Source organism: Battus philenor, unplaced genomic scaffold (assembly GCF_028537555.1).
Source record: "Battus philenor isolate CCGP_79_NKW_IND1 unplaced genomic scaffold, ilBatPhil1.0.hap1 SCAF_27, whole genome shotgun sequence".
Classification (NCBI taxonomy): Eukaryota; Metazoa; Arthropoda; class Insecta; order Lepidoptera; family Papilionidae; genus Battus; species Battus philenor.
The window spans coordinates 6,996,826-7,021,447 of record NW_027181690.1 but is presented as its reverse complement, the minus strand read 5'-3'; the positions used below and the strand labels follow the sequence as shown (position 1 = coordinate 7,021,447).

General features: G+C 33.5%; 2 protein-coding genes across 2 annotated transcripts in view; one reads left to right on the top strand and one right to left on the bottom strand.

The window, feature by feature from the left end:
- The first annotated feature begins 10,210 nt into the window (after window positions 1-10,210).
- Window positions 10,211-14,554, top strand: LOC137925567 (putative trypsin-6). Its single transcript, XM_068769031.1, has 6 exons — window positions 10,211-10,462; window positions 11,055-11,236; window positions 11,366-11,463; window positions 11,969-12,136; window positions 13,498-13,616; window positions 14,329-14,554. Exons 1-6 carry the CDS (start codon window positions 10,371-10,373, stop codon window positions 14,498-14,500), a joined length of 831 nt encoding a protein of 276 aa, XP_068625132.1. The 5' UTR covers window positions 10,211-10,370; the 3' UTR covers window positions 14,501-14,554.
- A 1,435-nt stretch (window positions 14,555-15,989) lies between these two features.
- pds5 (cohesin associated factor B pds5) overlaps window positions 15,990-24,622 on the bottom strand; it is a 37,301-nt gene continuing 28,668 nt past the window's right edge. The window contains exons 14-19 of the mRNA XM_068768818.1: window positions 24,029-24,188; window positions 23,509-23,627; window positions 22,699-22,842; window positions 21,578-21,742; window positions 20,010-20,111; window positions 15,990-19,155 (exon numbers count right to left, since the gene is read on the bottom strand). Of these exons, the coding sequence (XP_068624919.1) occupies window positions 19,054-19,155; window positions 20,010-20,111; window positions 21,578-21,742; window positions 22,699-22,842; window positions 23,509-23,627; window positions 24,029-24,188 (792 nt within the window). The 3' untranslated portion in view covers window positions 15,990-19,053. The remainder of the gene's footprint in view (window positions 19,156-20,009; window positions 20,112-21,577; window positions 21,743-22,698; window positions 22,843-23,508; window positions 23,628-24,028; window positions 24,189-24,622) is intronic.

The window sequence follows — 24,622 nt, the reverse complement described above, 5'->3', positions numbered from 1 at the left end:
TGAACCGCTCTCATCTTAAAAAACATACGCTAGTTTAGTGTGAGCAATTTTTTTTTTCACGTGGCCATTGTTCTCGAACGTGGAAATGAAACAAGTGCACAAAAAGTATTTACGTGTATTAATTATTTCAAATATTTGTTCTTTTTTATCTAAAAAGTTTCTATTTAATATACATATATATAAAAATCTTCATATCCAAAATTTAATGTTATATTTAACGTGTATTTATTTTGTGAACTAATTGGATGTATAAATAGAGAATTACAGTAAATAATTATTTATTTATTCCAAAATTAGAAATGACAATTATTAATTACACAAATAAAACGACACTGTTTTTTAAAATTAATTAAAAAAAACTAAATAACGTTCATTTTTTTATCGTTGGTAAACTTCTCTTTGTATTTTTTTCTCTGCTGATTAGCAAGTGACCGTTGATAGAATTTTAGATATATATATACATATTTATAAAAATAAAATGGCCTTCTCATGTTGATATCCTCTAACTATTATTTAATCTTGCAATAAGTTTTTCAAAAGTAATAGATTAAACAATAATTTAATATTCTTTTTTACGTAATATAAATTTGCGCAGTACATGAGCTATTACGTATTATAATTAATTCATTCATTAATATATGCATTATATAGTTTCGTCACACTTATTAGAAATAAATTATAGTCATAATCTCAATGTTGCGCCAATTTCCGCTTGATAATATTTTGTGCCGCAATAATTTTAATTTATAATTAGGTAATTTTTAATAGGCTGGAATATTCTATGCAATACAATTTTCAAATTGTATATTTACAACTACAAATATAATTTAATTGTGATATCTTCTCAAGTAATTTTGTCCCATTGCACGAAGGAGTTCAGAAAAACTAGAGAGGCTAGAGAACGGTCACATACTCGCTGGACTGTCGCAGTTACAAAAGTCTGCAACACAATTGATGTAGACGAAGAAGAAAGCCTAGGCAACTCACGTCCATCAAGCCACCATTATTAATGGAGAAGTTACTTGAAAACGGCTAAGAAGAATTTTTTTTATAAATTATCATCATTTTGGTATCACATTGAACAATAATTGCCACAAGGTTTAGCGCTTTAATGAGATAAAAAGAAAAACGTGCATTTTTAATTTACTGCAGACGACAATTTAATTAAATTAAACGTAATATCACATTTTGTCGAAAAAATTAAGATTTGGCCTTAATTAAACATTAAAGTGTAGATACTTTAACTTTACTTTCTAAATCCTTTAAAATAATGACTAAGTAAAATATCTGTACAAATAACAAAATATTTAAAGTACCTCCTAAAATGCATAAGTGATATAAAATTATAATTCAGAAATTTATATTTTTACATATAAAAACTCAAGAAATATATAGAGAATGAAAAAGGACGCACTTGCGCGCAGCGAATGTATATTAGTAGGTCAAGTGCAACCATTAGCATTAGTTTTGTATTGATAAACATTGGTTGCTTTGAAACGGGCCAGTGTAGTAAATTCGCCGAGATTCGAATACCTGATGCGGTGCAGGTACGCAGTATCTTTTGTGTTTTATGTATCTCCCATTAGAATTCTAAACGTCTAAAGAAATACTAAAAAAAATTTTTAATCTGAGATTCGAATGGTCTCAACAAAAAATTGTTATTTTTATCATAAATGTTTTATGCATCACGATGCTTACAAACAAATAATGTAACCATGCATTTATAGCAGATAAACTTAAAAAAATAAAGACCATGTCACGTATTTCGTGTATTTTTTTTTTCGATGACTCTTCGGTATTCCCTTCTCTGCATAGTAAACAATAATTATGAATAATATTTACAACATCAGGTTTTACAACTGAACCGACAAGATTATTCTTAGGCTTGTGCTACACTGATAACAAAATGGACCTCAAGCGTGGGAGCAAATTGTTATCTATTTTTCTGGATAAATATTTGATTCGAAAATAGAATCCAAAACAAAAATTATATTTAACATGCTAAATAATAAAACAACGTTATATTAATGCACAAGAAGTTGCACAACAGTGAACACATAAATAGTAACCCTATTGTTAACATTATACTTTATCTTGGAAAGACACCGTACAGTTAAAACCATAAAATTGTATAAAAATATACAACCGTCAAATTAGTGACCGTTATAGAAAATAAAAGAGAAACGAAATGAAATTTTAATTAACAATTACGTAAACTGAGCCCAATGGACAAAAAAATTATTTAGAAAAAAAGTTAATGTCAATGTTTTTAAAAAATAAATAAATTTGGAAACGAACGGATAGCAACCGAATCTCTTTGTCGTGTAAAAATTGATTGTTAATATTAATATTATAGTATTATAATATAAAAACATACTCTCAGTATTTTAGCAATACAGCAATATTACATTACTATTATACATGCATTGCTGCGAGGTTTTTGGTATATAACAATGTATATATTTATTTTATTACAAAAATTTTATTAACTCCTATAAAGGCTTTTTAAACTCCTTCAAACGAAGTTGTCTAAAAAATTAAATACACATTTTTAAATAATTAATAAATATATACAACACTTATATATATATTATATTTATATTGTTTATATCTGCAATATCACGTGTGTTGTTACGCAGCATGAATCATAAGTAAAATACTTTGTTTTGATATACATTAATTATACCTATTTGTTTAAGCTGTGTAAAGGATAGTTCATTCATTTTTTATACATTTTTGGATCTTGTGACACTCTATGTACACGCAGGCGATGTGTGTAAAACAATTTAGAGCATTCTATTTGATTGTGCCCGTTATGGTGAAATGTTTTTACATGTTTGATTAGTTGCTTCTTAAGTCTTCCTTATCGATGGCACCCGATGCAGGGAATAACGTCATATTGTTTTGTCACATATTTGAATTATGAATTATATGTTATACGTAATGTTTATCGATTCCTATTGAGGATTAATGTAATTTTGGATGATTATGTTTAAATTTCCGACATGCTGAACCCAGAAGTGGTCATACTTGACTAACAATCATGGTGATGAGAATTATTATCATTATAATTTCAGTCGTAAGATTTTCTACAGGACATACACGTGCCTTCTGGATTGTAATAGCTACGGTGAAAAGCGACTTGCTACCAGCGTCTTCCAACTACCTCAACAGAGACGCCTGACTACTTTGTGGGTGCACTGGTTCATGGTCTTCACACCAGAAACTTAAGGTCCCAGCGGACTTCTGTTTGGTGTTATGTGGTCCGTCCACTGCCACTTTAACATGCCAATCCGTGCGGCTATGTCGACTATATACTGGAATTAAAATTGCTATTCAGATGCATCGGTCCAGATTGGGGTAACACACAAGGAACTATGTATCATTATGTTGTATTTTGATTCCTGACATTAGTAATAAATAATGTCACTATATGATTGAATATATTGCAATCAAATTATAATGAAATGAATCGAAATTATATATCAATGGTACGCGAGAATTGATAAATGACTGTATTTTTTTGGTTTACGATATATAATTTCTAGAAGATATTGTAGCCACAAAATCAATGCATTCTACTGATTTGTGTATTTGCCACGTTGTTCCAATGTCCTCAATTTTTGTTCTCAAAATTTGATGGTCAGGTCATTGACCTAACCAACTTTTTGCAAGACACCGAATGAACTGTAGTTGGCCCGTGAATATCTTAAATTTACACCTTGCTTTTTTCTGTGTTTTATTGTTCCATGTATAAATATTTTTCAAATGTTTATTATTATTTAATGGTTGAAATGAAATAAAGATGAATGAGAAGGTAAAGGACTGAGACGATCGTATGTCGCGGGTTAGATTCCCGGGACACAATACTATATAATTTACACTTTGTGCGTTAATTATATAGGATTGCCACTGATCACAAAAATCTCTCTGCGAACCATAATACCATACTGCGATCGCCAACGGTTGTATATCCCCATAGATATTTTTAGAAAAGGCCTTTACCTTGCAGTGGATGTTTATAGGCTAAAACGACTAGATAATTACAAGCATTTGCGATATAGAGAGATTTGTGAAATTTGAAAAATGAACATCGATCTATAATTTAAATTACAAACATTACTGATTTCACCAAATTACACATTTTATTTCAATGTTTAAATTTATTCTTTATTCCTAGAAATAATACCAAAAAGAACAAGTTACTATTTTAAATAGTAAGACTGTTATGTCTACAGACAACAACTAATTATAACATAACTAGTCCTTTTTATTTAACTTCATTAATTCTGTAATTTATGAGAAAATAAAATCGACCAATAAATACATTTATATATCAAATAATTCCTTTAAATCAGTAAAAGAATATTTAATTTTGAATTTCGATTGATCATAGTTTTTTTTTCTTAACGGTCAATATAACTGTAATCTAGACGAATGGTAAATTAAAAACAATGTAAAATTATTTTAATTTATTTAACAATAGATGACCAGAAACTGACAGAAGTGGATGAACAACTAAATTACCTTGGACCGCTGATATTTTATGACGTCATTAAGGCCTTGTATTAATCAACAAAATTTACATGAAGCATCGGAAATAGTTATAAATAGTGAACGTTATCTAAATACGAATTAAGTTATATTGTTATCAAGAAACCACATTTTCAACCGCATCATATGTTATCATACGTAATTACTAGCCATCACGTGCTCGTATTAACTATCAGTACTAGCTATCATCACTTCAGCCGCAAGGCGTCCGCTGCTGTACATGAACTTCTCCTATAGATTTCCAGCATCATCCGACGAACAACTATGTCATCTGCCCAACTTGTGGGTGGACGTATTTTAAAACTCTTGTGGTTGACGTTTGGTAACTGATCTAGAACGCACGTACGTATGTACAATAAAATTCCACAATAAACTTCAGATCTGCCACTGGAGAGGATTAAAAATAATATTAAAAAAATATTATTTAATAGAGTATATTGTTATATCCAAGAATATTATACTAGTGTTAATGCGTGAAATTAAATGTTGTTGATGATCACTCAGAAAGCTAATTATTAAGCATAAAACTATATTTTTGAAGCAACTGTTAAGTTTCTCGCCGGCTTTGTTCCGGTTACTTACGTTTACGGATCTCCTCAATCTTGATTCGATCTAATGAAATACCGAACTTAGCCCTCTTCAAAGCTCGTTGAGCGACGGTGAGTTTTTTCTAGTAAATCCTCTAAAATCTTGGCACGCCTTTTAATTCGAAGAATACAGCGTATTAATAAAACTAGTGATTATAACAAGAGACAGTGTTAGGATATTGACCAGACTGGTGATCCCACACCCACCGGAAAAAAAACAGACCAAGAGTTTAGGAGCAAGTTCATATACGTCTCCTCAATGATCACCTAACAGTGAAGTTGCAAAAAAATTTTAAGGTGAACGGAAAAGGATGCTATTAGTACAATGTCTAAATTTAATAAGACCAAAGCATGTATATATAAATATTAATACTTAGTATTATATCGTCTTGCCATATATTATATATTGTCACATATTTACTACAGTGTATTAGTTAAATATATTACTATAAAATCATTAGAAAAGTGTATAACGCTTATTCGAAGTGATCTCCATTGGTCGAAATACAATCCTTTAAACGTTAAGGGCAGTTATAAATGGGCTATATTCCATTGACGCTGGACGCTGTCAGCCTATTTTTCTGGCTCTTACAGCTTCTTTAGACTCACGGCTCCGGATCCAAAATCCGCGAGCTAATAAATTAAAATAATTTACGTCAGATGCGATGCCTGACGTATTGACTAATTGACCTCTACTCAGTTGACGGAGAAAGATGTAAAACTTTTCTCCGAAGATATTTTAGGTAAACCGATATTAGAGTTGGTAGAGGATCGGTTTGATTTGAGTATGGCATTACGTCACGCAAGGACACGAGAGCGGCGCATTTTAAAACTGATTTGTTTGTCATTCACATGCCGAGAGACTTGAGCAGTCGGTATCTCCTTCTATTGGAAAATTGATCACTGCTGGTCGTATGGATTGTTTTAGGGACCACCAAATCATCATGGTAGTTAGAGCAAGCTTTAATCTTTAAAATTATCCATATATCATAAACCAGTGGATTAAGATCAGGACTAGATGGCCGCCAGCCTTCAGGTCTGATGAAGCGGAGATTGTGTGGATCGAGCTTTATGATAGTTCTTTGTTATTCTACGTAGTGATATTAAAGGGCTTAACTACATTCTTAAGAATGGTATCTTGATACACTTTGGCGATTTTTTTTTAACTTTTTCACAAAAACATCCAAATCACCGAAGTTGGATAATGCTCACATCGTACGCTTTGGAGCTTTTAAAATAAATACGGTCATTTTGTTTGTTAAGATATTGCCCAATTGTAAAAAAAACTCTGGTTAAAAAAAATATTCTATGATTTTCACACCGCTTAAGTAGTTCTTTTGATTTTACCACCTCATCATTTTTAAATTATCAGTTATGAAATGACTGCCTCTTATAGGCTAAAAGTCCTAATTCAAGGTGTTATCTGCATCCCCGAGATAAAATATTTTGCTTTCGGACAGGATTTTCTCGTATTCTTTCCTTACTAATTTGATTGCTTTTTTAGTTTTTTTTTTTTTCACAAATAGAGGACTTGTATTGTACCCATCAAGAGCCCAATACGTAAACATTTGAACAGGCATATGGAGGATATTAAAATTATGTTTGGCATTAATTAATTTTCCTTATCGCCCCATTCTATTTTAATATCACAAAATCTAATACAATGTATTGGCGCGAAAAAAAAAACAATGTGCAGTCATATAATAATGACAGATTCTAAATTCAAAAGTAATATTTTATTTATTTTTAACTACAACTGCGTATGCGGCCAGAATAGGTAGAAAGTGTAAAAAATAGAAAAATTAAGGTGAGACTTGTGGGAGTTAGTATCTTCGACATTCCTATAAGGCTCCAAATGGTAGTCAATTTTCCCACCAGACCGTAAAAGGTGTAAGAATTTGGAAAAGTGGTATTGAAAGAAAATGTCACGTACGTAAACAAGAAAACCCATCAACAAATCCTTCCTTGATCTATCCAAAGTCAAGATAAGGTTTTCTAAACTATGTTACTAACGAGTTTTAAGTTATTTTTGCCGCGTCACCCACAGACAACGAGACAACTTTGGCAAACATTTTTTTGGAGGAAAAGTAGATGGTAACAAACTATGTGAACGATCACCTAGTTGCTGATCAATATAGGGACTCTCTGTTACTTCTACCATAAAAAAAGCAGAAGACTAGCACAAAAATGATTCTTCGTCGATTCTATCAAAGCCTTTCACGGATACAACCTTTGGACATGGAGAAACAGTTAAGAAAATATTCAAAAAGGTATTGTTACTTGTAGTTAAACTTATCCGTACGAAAGTGATGATTTAATACGGAACAAGTCGCGAACCAGTTGTTACGAGTATGTTTGATAAGGTAGTTTATTGCGATCAGTGTCGTAACTTACAAATGTATTTTTAAAACAACTTTTTCACTCGGTTTTGTTTACGTGTTTCTTTAATTGTTGAGATGATTATAGAAAATTGTATTACACACTTATTTTGTATTGGAGTACGCGATTTTGCTACTTGATTGAATTAGGAATTTTTAAATAGACGAAGCTAAGTAGCCATAAAACCTACCGGATTAACAAGTGGAAGTGGCAGTGAGCATGCTAAATAGCGCGCAGAATAGGTGGCCAGTGAGACTTAAGGTTCTGATGTGGACACCTCGGTCCGGCTAGCACAGCATACATAGACGATCTTGTTATGATCATCGGAACACGCTCGATGCAGGCTGCTTTTAACCAGTCCTTTAAAAACCATACGAAGTGTAATACTGTTATCAAAGAGCAAGATGAATTTTTAATGGATTCAGGCGTTTCGCGTAAATCCATCCTAAGTAAGAAAAGGACCAATATACAGCTGCGGTAAACATTGCGAATTACACAACTAACACCGTTAAACACAGAGTGGTTTGGCACAAATTGGTGTAACATTACTCCTGAAGATGCCCCGTGGAGGGGTGAAACGCGTGTTGAGTGATTTAACGGTGGTAGTTGTGTAATTCGCATTATTTGCCGCATGCGCATTTATCAGCGGGTTGGCGGGCGGTGCACTTTATTGCACGACTACTGCTGCATGACGGAAGTAGCTATATCTTGGTCCTTTTCTTACTTAAGATGAATTGTTTATAAAATGTTTATTCTTTATTTATCTTTACAGACCAATTTCTTTCCCCTAAATCCAATAATAATGTCCAATAAAAGGCACTTTTGTCAACGCTTTTTCTAGTCCTCGTAAACAGTCGGAATAGTCTTTTTCCGATAGAGTCTTAAGCAACTTCTTCGATTCGCGTTTTATCTCCACAAACATGTCAAAACATGTCCCCACAATGGTTTTTTGAATGTTGAATGGGTTTGCTGAATAGCCAGAAGTTACACAAAGCCTATTTAAACGGATATGGGGGTTATGGAACGATATGAGTCGATTTTTGGCGCATTGTTTTCAAAAATAATTGATCTTTTTTGACACCAATCGATACTTGACGCGTTTACCAAAAACAAGTGTAACTCGGAAACCTATTAAACTTTTTGATAAACTGACGCTTGCCAATGTTGAAGACAGTTTTACCAGCCTAAGAAAAAACTTACCTGCGTTCCTAATGCCCGGGAGTTTTTATGACGATTTTACCTTTGTGATCGATGATGGCTAGAAACGGCTACACATGAGCCCACAAACAAAACACAAATGATTTATTCTTTTATGATTTAGTTATTTAAAATCAATAAAAGTACATTTCAAATCACAATAACGCATTAACAGACAAATATTATATTCTTTCGTTATATTTCTATACATAAAAATTTATTTTCAATATTGTTTCGTCCGTAAAAAGGCCGTGTGACTCGATGATTCATTACCTTTGAAATGGCTAAATTAATCTTTCTTTATCTTTTAGCTGTTCTTAATTTAAATTTATTGTTCGCAGACCATAACATCACATCCAAAGGTACGTAATTTAGTATTTTAAAAAGATTTTTACCTTTTCTTAATACATCGAAGTTTATCATTAAATATACGAATACATTACATTTACAATGTTCATTATATTTAAATTATACATAATAATGTACACGTATGAGAAACAATGGATTCCTGAAGAGGTGACGTCTTCTAGATCGGATTTACTTTCAATTTTTTTCTAGACCGGAATGTTATAGTTGGCCAAAAGGCATTAGCAGATTCCGCGGGTTTCAGGTGGCAAGCACTAATATCACTCTGCGTAGTGCGCATTGACTATGACCTCTTTTAAAACAGCGAAGCTTGAGGACTCTCCGGAAAGTCGAGGTTCAAGCTGCTTCATACTACAATTTTACCAAATTGGGAGGCTGCCGAGTTCTTAGATCGCTGCGGTGAATGTACCATGGACTGACATGGGTCAAGAGCCTCATGAGTAGACCTCAGGCTGTCACTCGTCGATAATACCCGCTTACACACTTGACACATGGGTGTCCAAAAGGGTCGACCCTCGTCTTGGTCGGTTGCTATTGCCTGTTTAATATTACTACTACCAATTTGGAAAGCGTTAACGTTGGGAGGAGTGGCGGAAAAAACTCAATTGATGCTTCAATCTAGCATGATCGGGGTTTGGCCTCCCCTGTGATATACACTCCTATGGGCCTATTTTTAAGAAAAACGAAACGTGTAATCCTTATGGATTTTACACAGTAAACGAATTTACCGAAACTCCAAACGACTACGGCGGACAAGTACAACGTCCTAGTCAAAGTATAATTCGAAATAAATTCATTTGTTACCAAAAGATTCAGGCGTGGCAAGTGTCAGTCAGATCTTTTCTAAAACGGGCTGCCTAAACAGTAACCTTAGTAAAATCAATTAAAAATTTAGTTACGTAAGGTGACGAGTCTGGCCGGTGAAGGTGAAGGCATTGCAAAAAGGCTTCCTTGAAACTGTTACGCGGGTAGCCGTTCTCGAGCACCGTACCCGGCCCTTCTTCCTACAATGTATGGTGAATCCGTGAAATGCTAAAAAGTTTGAACGTCTCTGAGCTAACTGTGAATTTTTTAAAGCATTAGCTTATATGATTATATCTTTAAACATGTCTATCTTTGTTAGAATTATCCGAACTAGAAGACACAAAAGACTCAAATCCAGTTGAAGACCAACGCCGAAGACAGCACAACAAAAATCTTAGAATCCGCAACGAGTTCCTAGTGAATTACCAGAAGGCGCTTAGAATCCGCGGCGGCAATGCGACGGACACGAAGAACTTCCCTTACATGGCGGCTGTCATAATAAACGGGAGGCTTTGGTGTGCCGGCACCATCGTCGACACCAACTGGGTGCTAACCGCTGCACATTGTCTTAATTAGTATGTATAGAGTAATTGTCATAGACGTAGCTCGAAAAATTGCGGGAGAGGCACATCGTTCATGCAGGCGTTGGGGTAACGACCACGAGTCGATAGACGCGGAGTTCCCAACTACGTGAAACGACGACATAGTCAAAGGCACGAGAAGTTTTTGGATACTGGCAGCGCAAAACCAGTTATTGTAGACATCTTTAGAGGACGCCCATGCAATGAAGTGGATGTCTGCTGACATGATGATGATGATAAGTAATTAGCACTCTAATTTTATTCACTTACTTATCACTTTGAAGCATAGGTATATAGTGATCACTTGTATAAATGTAAGACAGCATAGCCTAGAGGCCGCAAAGTCTAAGACCTCTTTAGAGGGAGCGAAACACGTAAGCTCCCGGGGATCCTCAGTTCAGGGTTATACTATTGCACCACATTGGGAGGTCGCATATTTCTTTGTTTGCTTCAGTGGACGTTCCATAGAGTGACTAATCAAGGCTCCCACGAGAAGAGAACTTGGAGTGTTACTCGTATTGCACTGAGTTTCTTCCGTGGTTATGATATAAAGGTAATTTTGTAATTATTCGTCGTTTCCATTGAGCGTGCTGCACGTTGCTCCGCTGAAGTCTCTTGGCGAGTACGTGAAGGTGCGTGTAGGAAGCACGCGCGCACACGAAGGCGGCATGCTGTTGGACGTGGCGGGTGCCGTGCGACATCCTAAGTTCGAAGAGGAGCCTGTACCCCATGCCGATGTGGCTCTCCTTAAACTCTCCGAGAACCTGGGTAAACCTATCGAACATTTATAATCAATCTTACATATATGAATACTTATAAACTACTTTGTAAATATTCTAATACTTATTTTTGATAATAGTTTGTTCATAAATGCGTAATTTTTTAAATTTATCGCAGATTTTGATGATCACATAAACCTAATCAAGATACACGACGGCGTCAAGGAACCGTTTGCTCAGAGCTTTATCGTCGTATCAGGCTGGGGAGCAACCAGGGTACAGTATTGTTATTATCACGTAGGTACATTTTTTGAATGAATCACAAATGAAGAAATTCGTAGACGAATGAAAATAACCGACATAACCTAGCAGATTGGCAAGTTGAAAGGTAGACAAATGACCTAGTTAAATCATCGGAAGATGCTGCAAGGAGATTACTTTTAACCAGTACTATAGGAAATTCATGGGGGAAGCTTATGTCCAACAGTGAACGTCCTGCAGCTGAAGAAGACCTAGGCTTAGACTACCACTCAAAACAAGCTTAACATGTTTATTCTGGAGTGACAAAAAGGGTCGAGCAAGGACTTTATTTTTACTTATATGGAGTTATAAGACATCGTGCTAATTATTTTAATACTACTCTGAGGAAAACAGAAGATAGAATGGTTTGTAAAGAGCTTATCATCGGCTTTTTCAAGGCATTAGCAAACACGACCCTATAGAAATTAAGAAGTGAACGAGAAGTGTGATTAGGTCATGAAATTAAAAAAAAATTGATCAGGGCTCGGACACAGCATTCAGAGACCACACACCGGATCTGTTGACTGCGCGGCTGAAGGTACGCACCCGCAGCTACTGCATAGATGCCTACCAGCTGGTCAACGGTTTCCAGTTCACGCCAGACTTCTTCTGCGCCTCGCTGAGGAACGGCAGTAGGGACGCTTGCCTTGTAAGTACACGATAGGTTTGTTATCAAGCGGCTAAGTAACTAAACCATGTAATCCGGCTCTAGGATCGGCATTCTTTAAAACAATGACTACTTCTTATAGCCAAGTGGCCTGTTTTTTTATATAATTTAAAGCTATTCGTGGCAGCATACAGGTTACATGGTTAATTAGTCTTAAGGAGTTAGAGTGGAGACTGCGGACCGGCAAGCGTTGTATATGACGTTCGCCCACAACGAGGACGGTCGATCTTGTTAAGGTTGCCAAAAGACGCTGAATGCAACCCGCTTCTTATCGGTGCTATTGGAAATCTATAGGAGTCGCCTAGCGGTGGACATGCTACTAGCCGACTCCTATAAAGCAGGCTCAATGGAACGTTTGGTGGTACAAAATAATGTGGAATGCAAGCCGTCTCATGAACGCTTTCCAATAAGATAGATTTCATTAAAGCCATCACTAAAGACTCAATCAATCTCTCACTCCGTCAAACACCGAGGTACATGCCCACCGCCCCTCTGACAAGAGTCCACGACCGAGAAGTAGTGGACGTCCTGTGGCTGAAATTATGTTGATAATTCGCGTCATAAAACAATTTTCATTATCTTATCGGAATAGGGATATATATCATCATAGACATATGCCGTTTGTATATAGAAATTAACAGCTTTGATTTGGAGTGACATACGCTTTAACGACTTAGCCTTAACCCTTTTACATTAATGTAACAGATATTAACAGTATAACTATTTTTTACGTTAAGCAAAAAATATAAACATTTCATTAATTTAAATTTGTTTATATTATCTATTGAAAATCTATACTCTTCCCGCTTCGCGAACTTAATGATCGCTTCTATAAACACCTCGTAATCAATGGAACTTTGTCCAAAAATCAATTTTTTCAGAAACATTGAATAGCGTAATAATAATATAGCAAGAAAAAACGTTTTTAATATTTGGATATGTAATACGTATTAAAATTAATTATTGTTTACATCTATCCTTTTATAGCTTTATTACCAGAAGTTGTAAGCCAGACGCATTCCAAAGTAAGAAATAAATTATTGTAACATATTTCTGAGTGACCATTTTAAACAGGGTCGTGGGCAATTAGTGTAAAAGCTTAAAGCTTTTTTCATCGATAAGTTGCACATCTAACACATTATAGCCTTCACACCTATAACCTATCATCCTGTATGTTGTAAGTATATTGTACCCGATATATTGTATAAATAATATGTATTGCTGTTGGTACACCATTGAAGAATAATGTAAAATAAATTTATCACTATAAGTTCGAAATGTTAAATAATATAAATGAATACATTAATACAACCAATATTATTATCGTTTACCGTTGCGTGAAGTTCGACGCCGGAGCACCTGCCGTTCAACGGAACCAGCTGATGGGGATCATGAGTTTTGGCCCCGAGAAGTGCGGTCACGCATATCAACCGCCTGTCTTCATCAAAGCCTTCTATTTCAGGTAAACTCTAAATGTCTGAAAGCGGTATTGAAACGTCGTCTCTTATTTTGGGACTCATTAGCAAGGTTGACCAGTCATAGAGAGAAGTTTGCTGGAGATTTCTCTACGAGATCGAACATCCGACATAGGTCAGCTGATTGGCAAGTTGAAGCGATAGGCCACGTAGCCGTCTGTCCGCTGAGGCCTAACTTACGAACAAGTTCAGCGTAAGTTCAGCGTAAGACGTGCTCCAGGTGGACAGGACACTGTTAAGGTCGTCAGAAGACGCTATACGTTCACTGCAACGCATAAACCTCTCCCAAAGAATTTATGAGCGGATATATCATTATCACCGCGCTTAGCAGGTGTGTTGGCAATCACAGTGTAGTATTATAGTGTGATAATATGTTTGTAAGCAGTGACAATTCTACGTAATTATTGCACAAAGTGGGTATTATATAAGATTGAATCCCGGGAATCGAACCCATGTGTGAATGAGGTGTATTGTATGTTGTGCGAAGCGAGGACTATTCGGCGGTATATTTATAAAAATTACATGTATATATTTACACCTGTAGGAAATGCTATTAAGGAAAATTCCCACAATTCCACGCACATTAAGTATGTCCTCTGTCAACAAGAGGATTATGTTGTAGCTAGTCGAGAATAACTAGATATCTATTATTCCATTACAATACCCCTTATATTTTGTCATTATATATTGTCATTCCAGGGATTTCGTAAAAGCAACGATAGCGTCGTATAAAACGACGTCGGAGTTGGTGCACGCTATGAAGATTATCGAACCAGAAATAGAAGGACCCGTGCCGAGACCGGTGCCTACGGTCGAAGTTGATGAAAGTATAGAGCGGCACTACAGCGACGAGGTCACACCGCACGTCTAAAGATGTATCTACACGCAAATATATTTTTAAACTTAAATATTAAATAACATACTAAAGACATAAATTTTTGTTTCATTTGTGGATGGTGACCTTAATTTTAATTTTAATCGTGGCAATCTTTTAAAAGAAGAAAAATAGAACCTCAATTTATAAGATCATTAGAATTATTTATAATCGACTACTTAAAATTAATTTTACGCTAGTTCATAATGCGCCATCTACTGGAAAGAACTAACAACAAATTGAGTAAACAAGTTTTTTATTGTATTGTATTTCTTTACAAAGTAAGAATAATTTCTTTCCAAAAAATCTTCGTCGTGAATATAGTCATAAATAGAGCAAGTTGACGATAAAGGTTCTATAACAAACAGACAGAAACATCTTTACAGAATTTTTTTCAAAATAATATAATGTCGATGCAAGGTCACTGATATTGCTAAGACTGTAATAAAGACCACGAAAAAACGTAAATTAATTCAAAATTGCTATAAAAAGTCTAGACAAGTGACAGTATAGTTCAGCAACGAGCGCTTGCTGGTCGGTGGTCTCGACTTCAGAATCTTAAGGCCTTAGCGGCCTTCTGTTCAGCCCACTTCCAGATCAACTTGCCAATTCGCTGGATTGTCGATTACATTCGTTCGTCTACGAATCTCCTCATTTCTGAAATCTCTGGCCATGACAGAGCTATGTCCACGACTCTCAGCGATCTTCAATATTGTTCAACACTACAAATCAGTCCAAAAAGTTATTTCGATCTAATTAACTGTACTATATAGGTTATGTCTAGTGTTTTGGTAAGCAGTAAGTTTTATATTTTATTGTGCTGAATGGCGTGTTTCTTCTATAATGATATTTGAATGTTGCAATTGCGAATATGACAATTAAAATGGGGTTGACAATATATAATCATAGATAAAATAGTATCTAATGTTAAAGATTAATAAAAAAAAGTTTTTCTAACATTTTTTATTATGCCTCGCTATTAGGGCATCTCGTTCCACCATTTTTAAGTACACGTACATTTAAATCTATGTTTTATTTACCTTCCCTTTTCATATTTTCTCTCACTCTATAACATATACATTCTTTCTAGGCATCGCATTACGCCATTCGCCATATTTCACGGGATACTTTTTTTTAATTTTATATATTCACTTCTGTTTAATTATTCATTGTTTAATAATTAAGAATTTAAAATAACATCTTTTTGTTATTTATTTATATATTGCATGCATGTGTGCACGCACATTTATATATGCATGTGTATGTGAGTATGTGTATATGTTTATATATATCTTGTAAGACTTTATTGCACACCTGAATGTGCTATACAATTTATTGAGTAACTTTCTATGTAGGATTATGATCCTTTTGCACATCCTCACAATATCAATAGTGCTAAAGGCAGAAACTTGTAATGACTTGTAAAAGTCGCCTGTTTTTTTAAGTTTCCTCAACAAATAAAAAATAATAATAAAACAGCACAGTATATTGTTAATTATTTTATTACATATAACTACAGGGGAGTCACTGCCGCGGCTTCCGAACCTCGTGGCATCGATACAACGAACCACTCCGTTTCTCTTTTTGGTACACTTATCAAATGAAAACAAATAGAATAAAACGTCGCCGCTGCAGCAAATGAAATAAACTTAAGAGCGTAGCCTAAACAACTCAAACAAATGCGACACAAAACTGAAACCAAGATAAATTTCAAGCCGCATAGCTTCAAGTGGGCACAAATAACCTACTTAATAAATATCTTAATTCGCGGACAAAACAATACGAAACTATAAATTAAACAACTTTGTATACACACAAAACTAAAATAGTAATAAAACACGCACATATGTCCGTATAAACACAAAATATGTTGCGACACTTACAACTTTATTTTGATATTGAAGAAGAATATATCGATTTATGTTTTACTCGAACAAATATCGATTATAAAAGTGTTAATACACTCAACATACGAATACAAGTGTATATAAAAAAATAGAAATAGAAAAACCTAAAATTACAACTAAAAACAACGACCCAACCGACACATTAAGCTTATATAGTACAGACTATTTTTTTTTCTTGTCCGATATTCTGTTCAGATTCAGACTTAGTCTATTCATAGTATAAACTTTTACAGATTAATAAAGACAAAACAAATATGCTTTAAAATGGCATCGTAAAAAAATCTTAGTTTTGTCATGAGTTTTCGATATAAATAAACATGTCGGAAGATAATCGTTTTTTTTTTCGATAAACATGAAAATCAATTTAAGTTTTCGCGCCAAATTTCTATAGCCATTTTATACGTTCGCTTTTACTATGAATAAATCTAATATACCACGTACCGATTTACTTGTTTAAACATCAATGGGCAATATATTCATAATTTTGGTCCTAAAATAACAGAGAGTACTTAATAAATGAAATAAATCTAAAAGTGGAAGTCGATTAATATCGACAACAAAATCGATATCTATTCGATCAATAACCAAAGGAACATAATGAACGACTTCTGATTTATTAAAACTGCAACTATAGTTATAATACAGATAAAAACTATCTAGTTAAAAGAATCGTCACGTCTTCCGACCAGCGTATAAATGAAAACACATATTAACGCCAAGTTATATATATCTAACGTATTTTTCATATAAAATTTTAAATACTACGTACGGTATAAGAAACTCGCATATATACACAAATGTATTATTATTTGTATTTTAAACATTGCCAGTAATGTATATATACCATAATAAACCACTTTACAGTAACCACATTTCAGTTATTAGCCGAGAAATAGGTAGAAGAATTATATACAACATTTACCCATTAACATCAATGATGACCAAAGATCTGATGAAAATTAACCCTGATTTGGGTTGGCTATTAATGAAAAGCATATTTGAAGTCTCTTCCATATTTTCGTAGCTTTAGGCATCAGATCTCAGATGATGACAGAGATAAGAATCGATAACATCATATTGATTTTACAAAATTTTCACTTGACGGAAATAAACCCTTATATGATGTAAAAGGCCATATTGTTATAAAAAATCTTTTTTTTTTCTTATGTACATGACATTAACATAAGTTTGTTTGAGTCATACAGAAGTGTATGACACTAAGTTATTCACAAAATTATTTTATTTATTGTAAAGCCCCGATTATAACATGGATTGTAATGACACTTGTTTGCACTTTTTTTTTTTAATTTAACATAATCAATTTTTAAAACTGCATTTTTATAAACTAAAACCAAATTATTTTACAAAAGATGTCATTAAAAATATTAAACCAGTAAAGAATTCAAAAATTTTAAAGTAAACTTTTTGAAAACAATTTTACTATTCTATCTTTTCAAACTATTAAAATTTATATTCGTAAATATTAATTATTATTTTCAAAGTCCCAACTATTATTATTTTTAATGTCTTTCATATATAAGTGCAAACAATATTCCTGGCTATATCTTCATTAAAAGCTTTTTATAAAAATTAACCAGTTCCATTGGGCAGTGTTTTTATTTTAAATAAAGCTATTGGCAGCACTGTTGGTTTTCTTTTTATCAAAAAACTAATCTTTTCTCTATTAATCAACATTTTCATAACAACAGATATACCAATATTAACATAAAAAATGTTATTATACTCTATATTAAGAAAAAAATTCATGTTTAGTGTAGTATAATCATGTGGTATTCAGACGTAAATGATCCTATCCCTGTTTATTTCCATCAGGCAATTGCATAATATGCAATATCATCAATCCAGGCGTTTGTTTCCCAAAACACAAGCAACACAGTGTAGGAAAATAAGCATGACAAAATGATTAATATGTAACACAATACTCGTTTAACTAAGTTCTCGTCCTTTTGTCTTTCGTTCTCTATTGTCAATAAAATTACAAACATTAGATTTATATTACTTTTTTTACGTATTTTTTAAAGCTTTTCTATTTTTTTCCTTGCCTACACTGTGCGATGTAGTAAAATTTAATTTAAAAATATATCAACAAAATACATGATAGAAAGAATCAGTCAACATTTTACAGGTAAAATGTAACGGCAATATATTACAAAGATTCACGTTAAATAATAATTAAAACTTTCTCGGACCTTGATTGTTTTAATATTTAATAAGAATGACAAAATTTCTGCATGTAGGTACATACATTACATTGAAGGGGGTGGGGGGCAGGGGGATAAGACACTAAACTACAAAATAAAACACGTGAATCTTCACAAAATATATTACCGTTAATACAGACAAGTGTAATAAATCTATGTCACATTACTATCAGGTTAGAGTACGGTAATAGAAAAGATTTACAATAATAACACAACATACAAAAGTTACAATTTTGATTGCGGGCAATTAAAACCTCGGATTATAACAGTATGATAGGTTACGTGTGCAAGTTGACTGCTACCATACTCTACCTGGCGACGGTAGGGTCAAGAGATCACTGTCCGCAACACAGCCGGCGCCACTGCCTACTATAGTTCGGAGTGCGACGGCACTATGAGTCTCTTTAACGGTTCGGTTCGCTCAGTCACTTATCGCTCTTTTCGCTTGGGGCTCGTCTACATCCGTCTCCGGGGGATGCTCCAGCCCCGGCAATTGAATTTGGGTTTCCGACGCCTCCGAAGGCTGTGTAATTTCAAATTTAAATTAATTTCATTACACCATAAGATTCCACCTATTACCTCTAGTGATCGCTGGAGGTTTACGGGATGATTGGAGGTCAAATATCTAAAATGTTTCACTACCATCCTTTCAGCCGAATGACATCCACTGATGGACATAAGTATAGGAGAAGGTAACTAATGATTTTCTAAAAGTTTCTTTCATATCGCTTTTTACATGAAATCAAATTATAACTAAGAAAAAAGGTTCCTCCCTTACCCTCACTCATCTTTATATATTAAAATACACAAAATTCTGTTTAACTGTTTTAACTTTTTTTTTCTAAATTATCTTTTAACTTTATAAATCAATCATTTTCATACTCCAGAGATTTCCATGGTTTTTATAGGTGTAATGCAGCGATTGTGTAATAATTTTGGACAAAAGACCCAATTTATCTTAATAAACTAATAATCAAGGGCGTTTTTACTTTTCAATTTAATGAGAAAATTTGACAATATTTAATCATCAAACTTAATGAATAATTTAAGTGATAGTTCACCATCATTTATCATTTTAGACATAAGACGTGTATTGTCAGACATAGGCCTTTCCCACAGGTTAAGCAATAGAACCAGTTAGATGAAAGCTGCTTCCAGCAAAAACTAACTAAAAAATTTTTTGTAAGTGTTTTTATGTGTGAACTTTATTTTAATACAAGTTGGAACACGTAACACCATATAAGGTATCTTGAACATTATAAATATGAATTTGTGTTCTTTTTAGAACTTATTAACCCCTATTTAGTTTTTACTATTGACTAGGCCTACATGGGAAAACCCTAGTATATCGAAACAAGAGAGGTATAATTTGCTCACCTCCACATCATTTGTGTTTTCTCTTTCCTTTTCGGGCACAGTGCGCGCACGTTTCTTCCCTCGGACACCTTGCTCTATAGTATTTTGTCTCTTAGGCTGGAACTACAATAAAAACATAACATTAATTATTTTCATTGAAAATGGTTTTTGTGTTTTTTGTGCAATATCATCATCATTTTGACAGTAGAACCTCAACGTTTGAACATATAGACCTCTTCTATAGATTTCTAATGAGATCAATAGGAAGCATTTTCAGACTCATGCTACGCTTGCTGTCCGTCCTCTTCTGTTTTCCATTCTAGAAACTTAAAGCCCCAGCGGGTAACTTGCCAATCAATTGCTTTCATTCATCTACCAGAGATCTTGTTTTGATTTGAACTTGAAAATTGATCTTGAGCATAGTACCTATGGCTCATCGATTGATGGTTAGCTTGCCAATGGGGCCTGATGGGGCACTATTTTTCAAATATTAATTTTAATTTAAATTATTAAGATTCATTATTATAAAGCTTTTTTGTAAGGATTCATTTCCTATTTAATATTTATTTGAAACTTGATCATAGACTATACTGTTATGCTATGTTACACTAATTTATATTTTACTAGCTAAGTGCACTTATATAGGTATCCTCTATATACTTATAAATGTAGGCAAGTATGTAAATATAACAGGATTATACACTCATATAGAAAAATTATTTAAACATTTAAAACTATATATACGGTATGTTTGCCATATTTTTAGTTGATATGTGTGCATACTGGCTGTGTAATTGTGGGTATATTGCTATATTGGCGTTGATACAATTTTTTCAAATATATATATGATTTTTATTCATAATCCAAATGTTATTATATTAAATCTTGTAAAAGTTAACAATAAATTCTACAAGTACATAAACATAATAAAATTCTATAACATGTTGCAGACCTTCCAGTTTTATGTTTAGAATTAAAAGTATTATTAAGTACATTAAAGTAAATCCTTTTACAGCGTCCAATTTTTTAATTGATCGAAATATGTTACTTCAACATAATTGAAATTATAATGGAAACACAAAAAATTAGCAAATTTAATTTAAATGTGCAACTATTGGGTTTCTGACCGGACATGTAATATAAAAATAATTGACAATTAAAAAAGAGTGTGTAAAAGCCTACATGAATTAAGATATTTTGAAATTGAATTTGACATTTGATGGAAATAATATTTAAAATATGACATACCTACTACTTCAACAGTGTGTGTATATAGACATACCTATGATTATTTACCCGTTAATTCATTTATTCTTCTTTCTCTGTTTCCTAATTATTTCTGAGGCAAGTGCAGTTTGATGTTTCTATTTATTACTGTATTACATTTAATTATTATAAGTATATATGTTTACGTATATGTATGTTTTGTACACGTAAATTTATATTTCTACCCTTTCCATACTGTGGTTTTCTGTGAGAGATTGTTTATTATTATGTAATGCCTCCTAGCATATACAATGAAGAATATTAAAATAAAATAAACAATATTACTTCGTCCGCGTCGATTCTTTATGAGTGAATAGGGTTACCTGCAACTCGGGTGGCAGGAAAACGCGCGTATTGACGAAGAACTCGGGCTGTGGAGCGAAGTACATGGTGGGGATGCGCGCGTCAGAGGGGAACTCCCTCATCTCGAAGTTGCTGGAACGCGACCAGATCACCGACATCGCCAGGTCGCACACCGCCCACAATTTCTGCAATAACATATTTACTCTATTGATAATACTGTATATTTTTACATGATTACTTTGATTTTATGTGGCACCAGTGATCGATTGTACTTTGTTACCTTTATGAAACAAGTAGTTCAATTACACCTAAATCATTAAACAGTAATACGAATGCAGATACCAACAAAATTTCCACACAAAAATACATATCAAGAAAAAAATAACACAAACAATAGACACTAAAATACATGTATCAAGAAAAAAAATTAATCGAACCAAATTAAGAATGGAATTTTATCATTTTATTTTAGCCACATAATGTACACAGCTTCCTCATAGATTTCCAATAAGACAAGTTAGAAGAGAACTGCATTCAGCTTCTCCAAAACTAATATTTAGATAAGTCAAAAATTATGTAAATACATTTCAATATTATTTTAAAATTTTAAGTTGGTACTTGTAAACAGGTAATCACAAGTACTCTTTATTATACTTGTTATAGATTCTGAAATTGAATGTGTACTTAGCGGTTAATTTTCAATTTCAATTCATAATCTCAAAAAATATATATGATAAAAACTAATGGTCTGGAGTCTGCAGGTTTCTTTTGATTTATATTTATAATGTTAAATGTAATATATATATGTTTTATACATATTCCAACACTAAGATTTTTTTCCACTACATATTCTACTTCATTATACAATTTTGAGAGTGATGTGATGAGTGATGAGTTCTTCTGGCATTATCCTGATGACATACACAAGTAATCACCGATAGTAATCCTAAGGAGGTTATATCCTCCTTAAAGAAAATAATAATTTGATTAAATTAACACATACTTGAATGAAAACATTGCATATATAAATGTTTAACAAAATACTTAAATGTATGTTAGTTTTTTTTTAAACAACATGTTATATCAAATGTATTTTTAAATAAATAAAACTGTTTTACAGCTATTTTTTAATGATTCTTACATAGTTAATGGCGTCGTCGTTCTCTTGGACGGCGTCTTTGTGATTCTTCATGCGCTCGACGAGACTCTTGTAAAATCCGTAGCAGTAGAAGTCATTACGGGTGATTAGCGGCTCCAAGATGAACCATAAACATTGTTTTATTACCTGAAAAATATTTTAACACTATTAGTCTAGTAATCTATGAATTGGTAAACACAAAGTTAAAATTCATTTCTTCAACATTGAAATATTTTAACAGAACCCTCATAGGTCGTCAACTGATTTTAAAACAATTGTTTTGTTTTGCCTTCACTCTGCTTCGCTAGAGTGTTATAGTTATGAAGAAGAAACAGGAAGAAACTCCTCAGTAATATATGTTTTAAAAAAGTTTAACTATACTGATTTATGTTTATACACTTTCTGCCAGATATAGCCTAAATGGAAACAAAATAATTAAGCAACATCATTGCCGAGGATTCTTGCCATTTAAATATTCGTTTATTGAATATGCTATTTCTCTCGATTTACTATAAACATGCGTTTTGAGTTTTATAAACGGTAGTTAATAATATTTCGCGGAATTATGTAACCGAAATAGACAGTTTTTCAGTGTTTTGTAAATACAATATAGATGTCCATTTTTTAAAATTTATTATTATTATTCTAAATTAAAAATATCATAAACATATTGTAGGGCCGGCCTCAAGTAAGGATATTGATTTCTTAAAAACGATTTCTAAAAGAGATCGGAGATCCTTAGCCATAAATTGCATGGCAATTGCATAGCATAGCACTCTTGGTTTAAAATGATTGTCTGAATGAATAGCTTACCTTAAGCTGCGTTATGTTATCGTAAGAAGAGAAGGATGGGTCGTGTGCAAGTACCGGCACTGCAAACACCAGCATGTAGTCCGGCAAGATGTGTGGCAGCTGGCTCACGGCTCTTTCAACTATGTTATAAACATGAAAATGAGATAAAAAGTTTTTGGTACATATACCTTCTATAGTTTAATATTTAACTCTCTAAGAACACACTGATTTTTTGTATGTAATGCAAATGAGACAGTGGGACTGTAACTTCTGGTAATACATTCTGTAAGGACTAATAGTAAATAATAATTATATTATAATTATATTATATTAACTAAATGTGTAATATTTTAAATTTTGGAAACGCCTTTTTTACCATATTATACTAACATTGTGTAGTATAACTGAAACTATTGATTTATCAACAGGGCGTGCCATTAACTAATAGCAGTATTAAATAGCAAGTGAGCTAGAAATTCACCCTTTTATAACTTTTACACTTATAACTAATCAGCCTGCATATTAGAGTAGAAATGGTTACCTTTAGTGCCGACGGTGATGTTGCGCACGTATTCGCGGCGGCGGACGACGTCGGCCAGCATGTACTGGCGGACCACGGCGCGGATACGACGGTCGGGCTCACGCCCCGCCAGCGCGTACATGCCCATGAAGTCCAACGGCAGGCATTTGTTAGGAATACCCTGCAAACAGAAAATATATTAATACAACCGTCTCACTTTATCAATGAGTGCCAGCGGAAGCCGAGATCCCCTCGTGAGGAGTGAAATAGTACTATATAGCAAGATCATACTAGATAGAAACAATTTCTCCCACCACTTCTCTATGTATGCTCTAGGTGAGGGTTCCGAGGAAGCCCTCGAGTTTCGCTACTTTAAAAGAGGTCTTAGGCTATGCGTTTTTTACGCTTTGTCGCCTCGAACCCACGGAAATTGCACAAGCCACTTAGACTTAATAGTATCTTAGTTGATTGATTAATTTGTAAAGTAGTAGTTGGGATATCGAAAACTCATAGTTTCATTATATACGGGAATGTTTTATTTTAATATAGAGAAGTAAAAATAATCAAAGTTAGGAATATAAATGTAGATAAAAAGAAGCAAAGCATCCAATACAT

Excerpts from the sequence above, each read along its gene's own strand:
- LOC137925567 (XM_068769031.1), top strand. The coding sequence starts at position 10,371 with ATGGCGGCTGTCATAATAAACGGGAGGCTTTGGTGTGCCGGCACCATC. Across the intron at positions 11,237-11,365 it reads TAAACTCTCCGAGAACCTGG|ATTTTGATGATCACATAAAC; the intron begins GTAAACCTATCG and ends AATTTATCGCAG. Across the intron at positions 13,617-14,328 it reads ATCAAAGCCTTCTATTTCAG|GGATTTCGTAAAAGCAACGA; the intron begins GTAAACTCTAAA and ends TTGTCATTCCAG.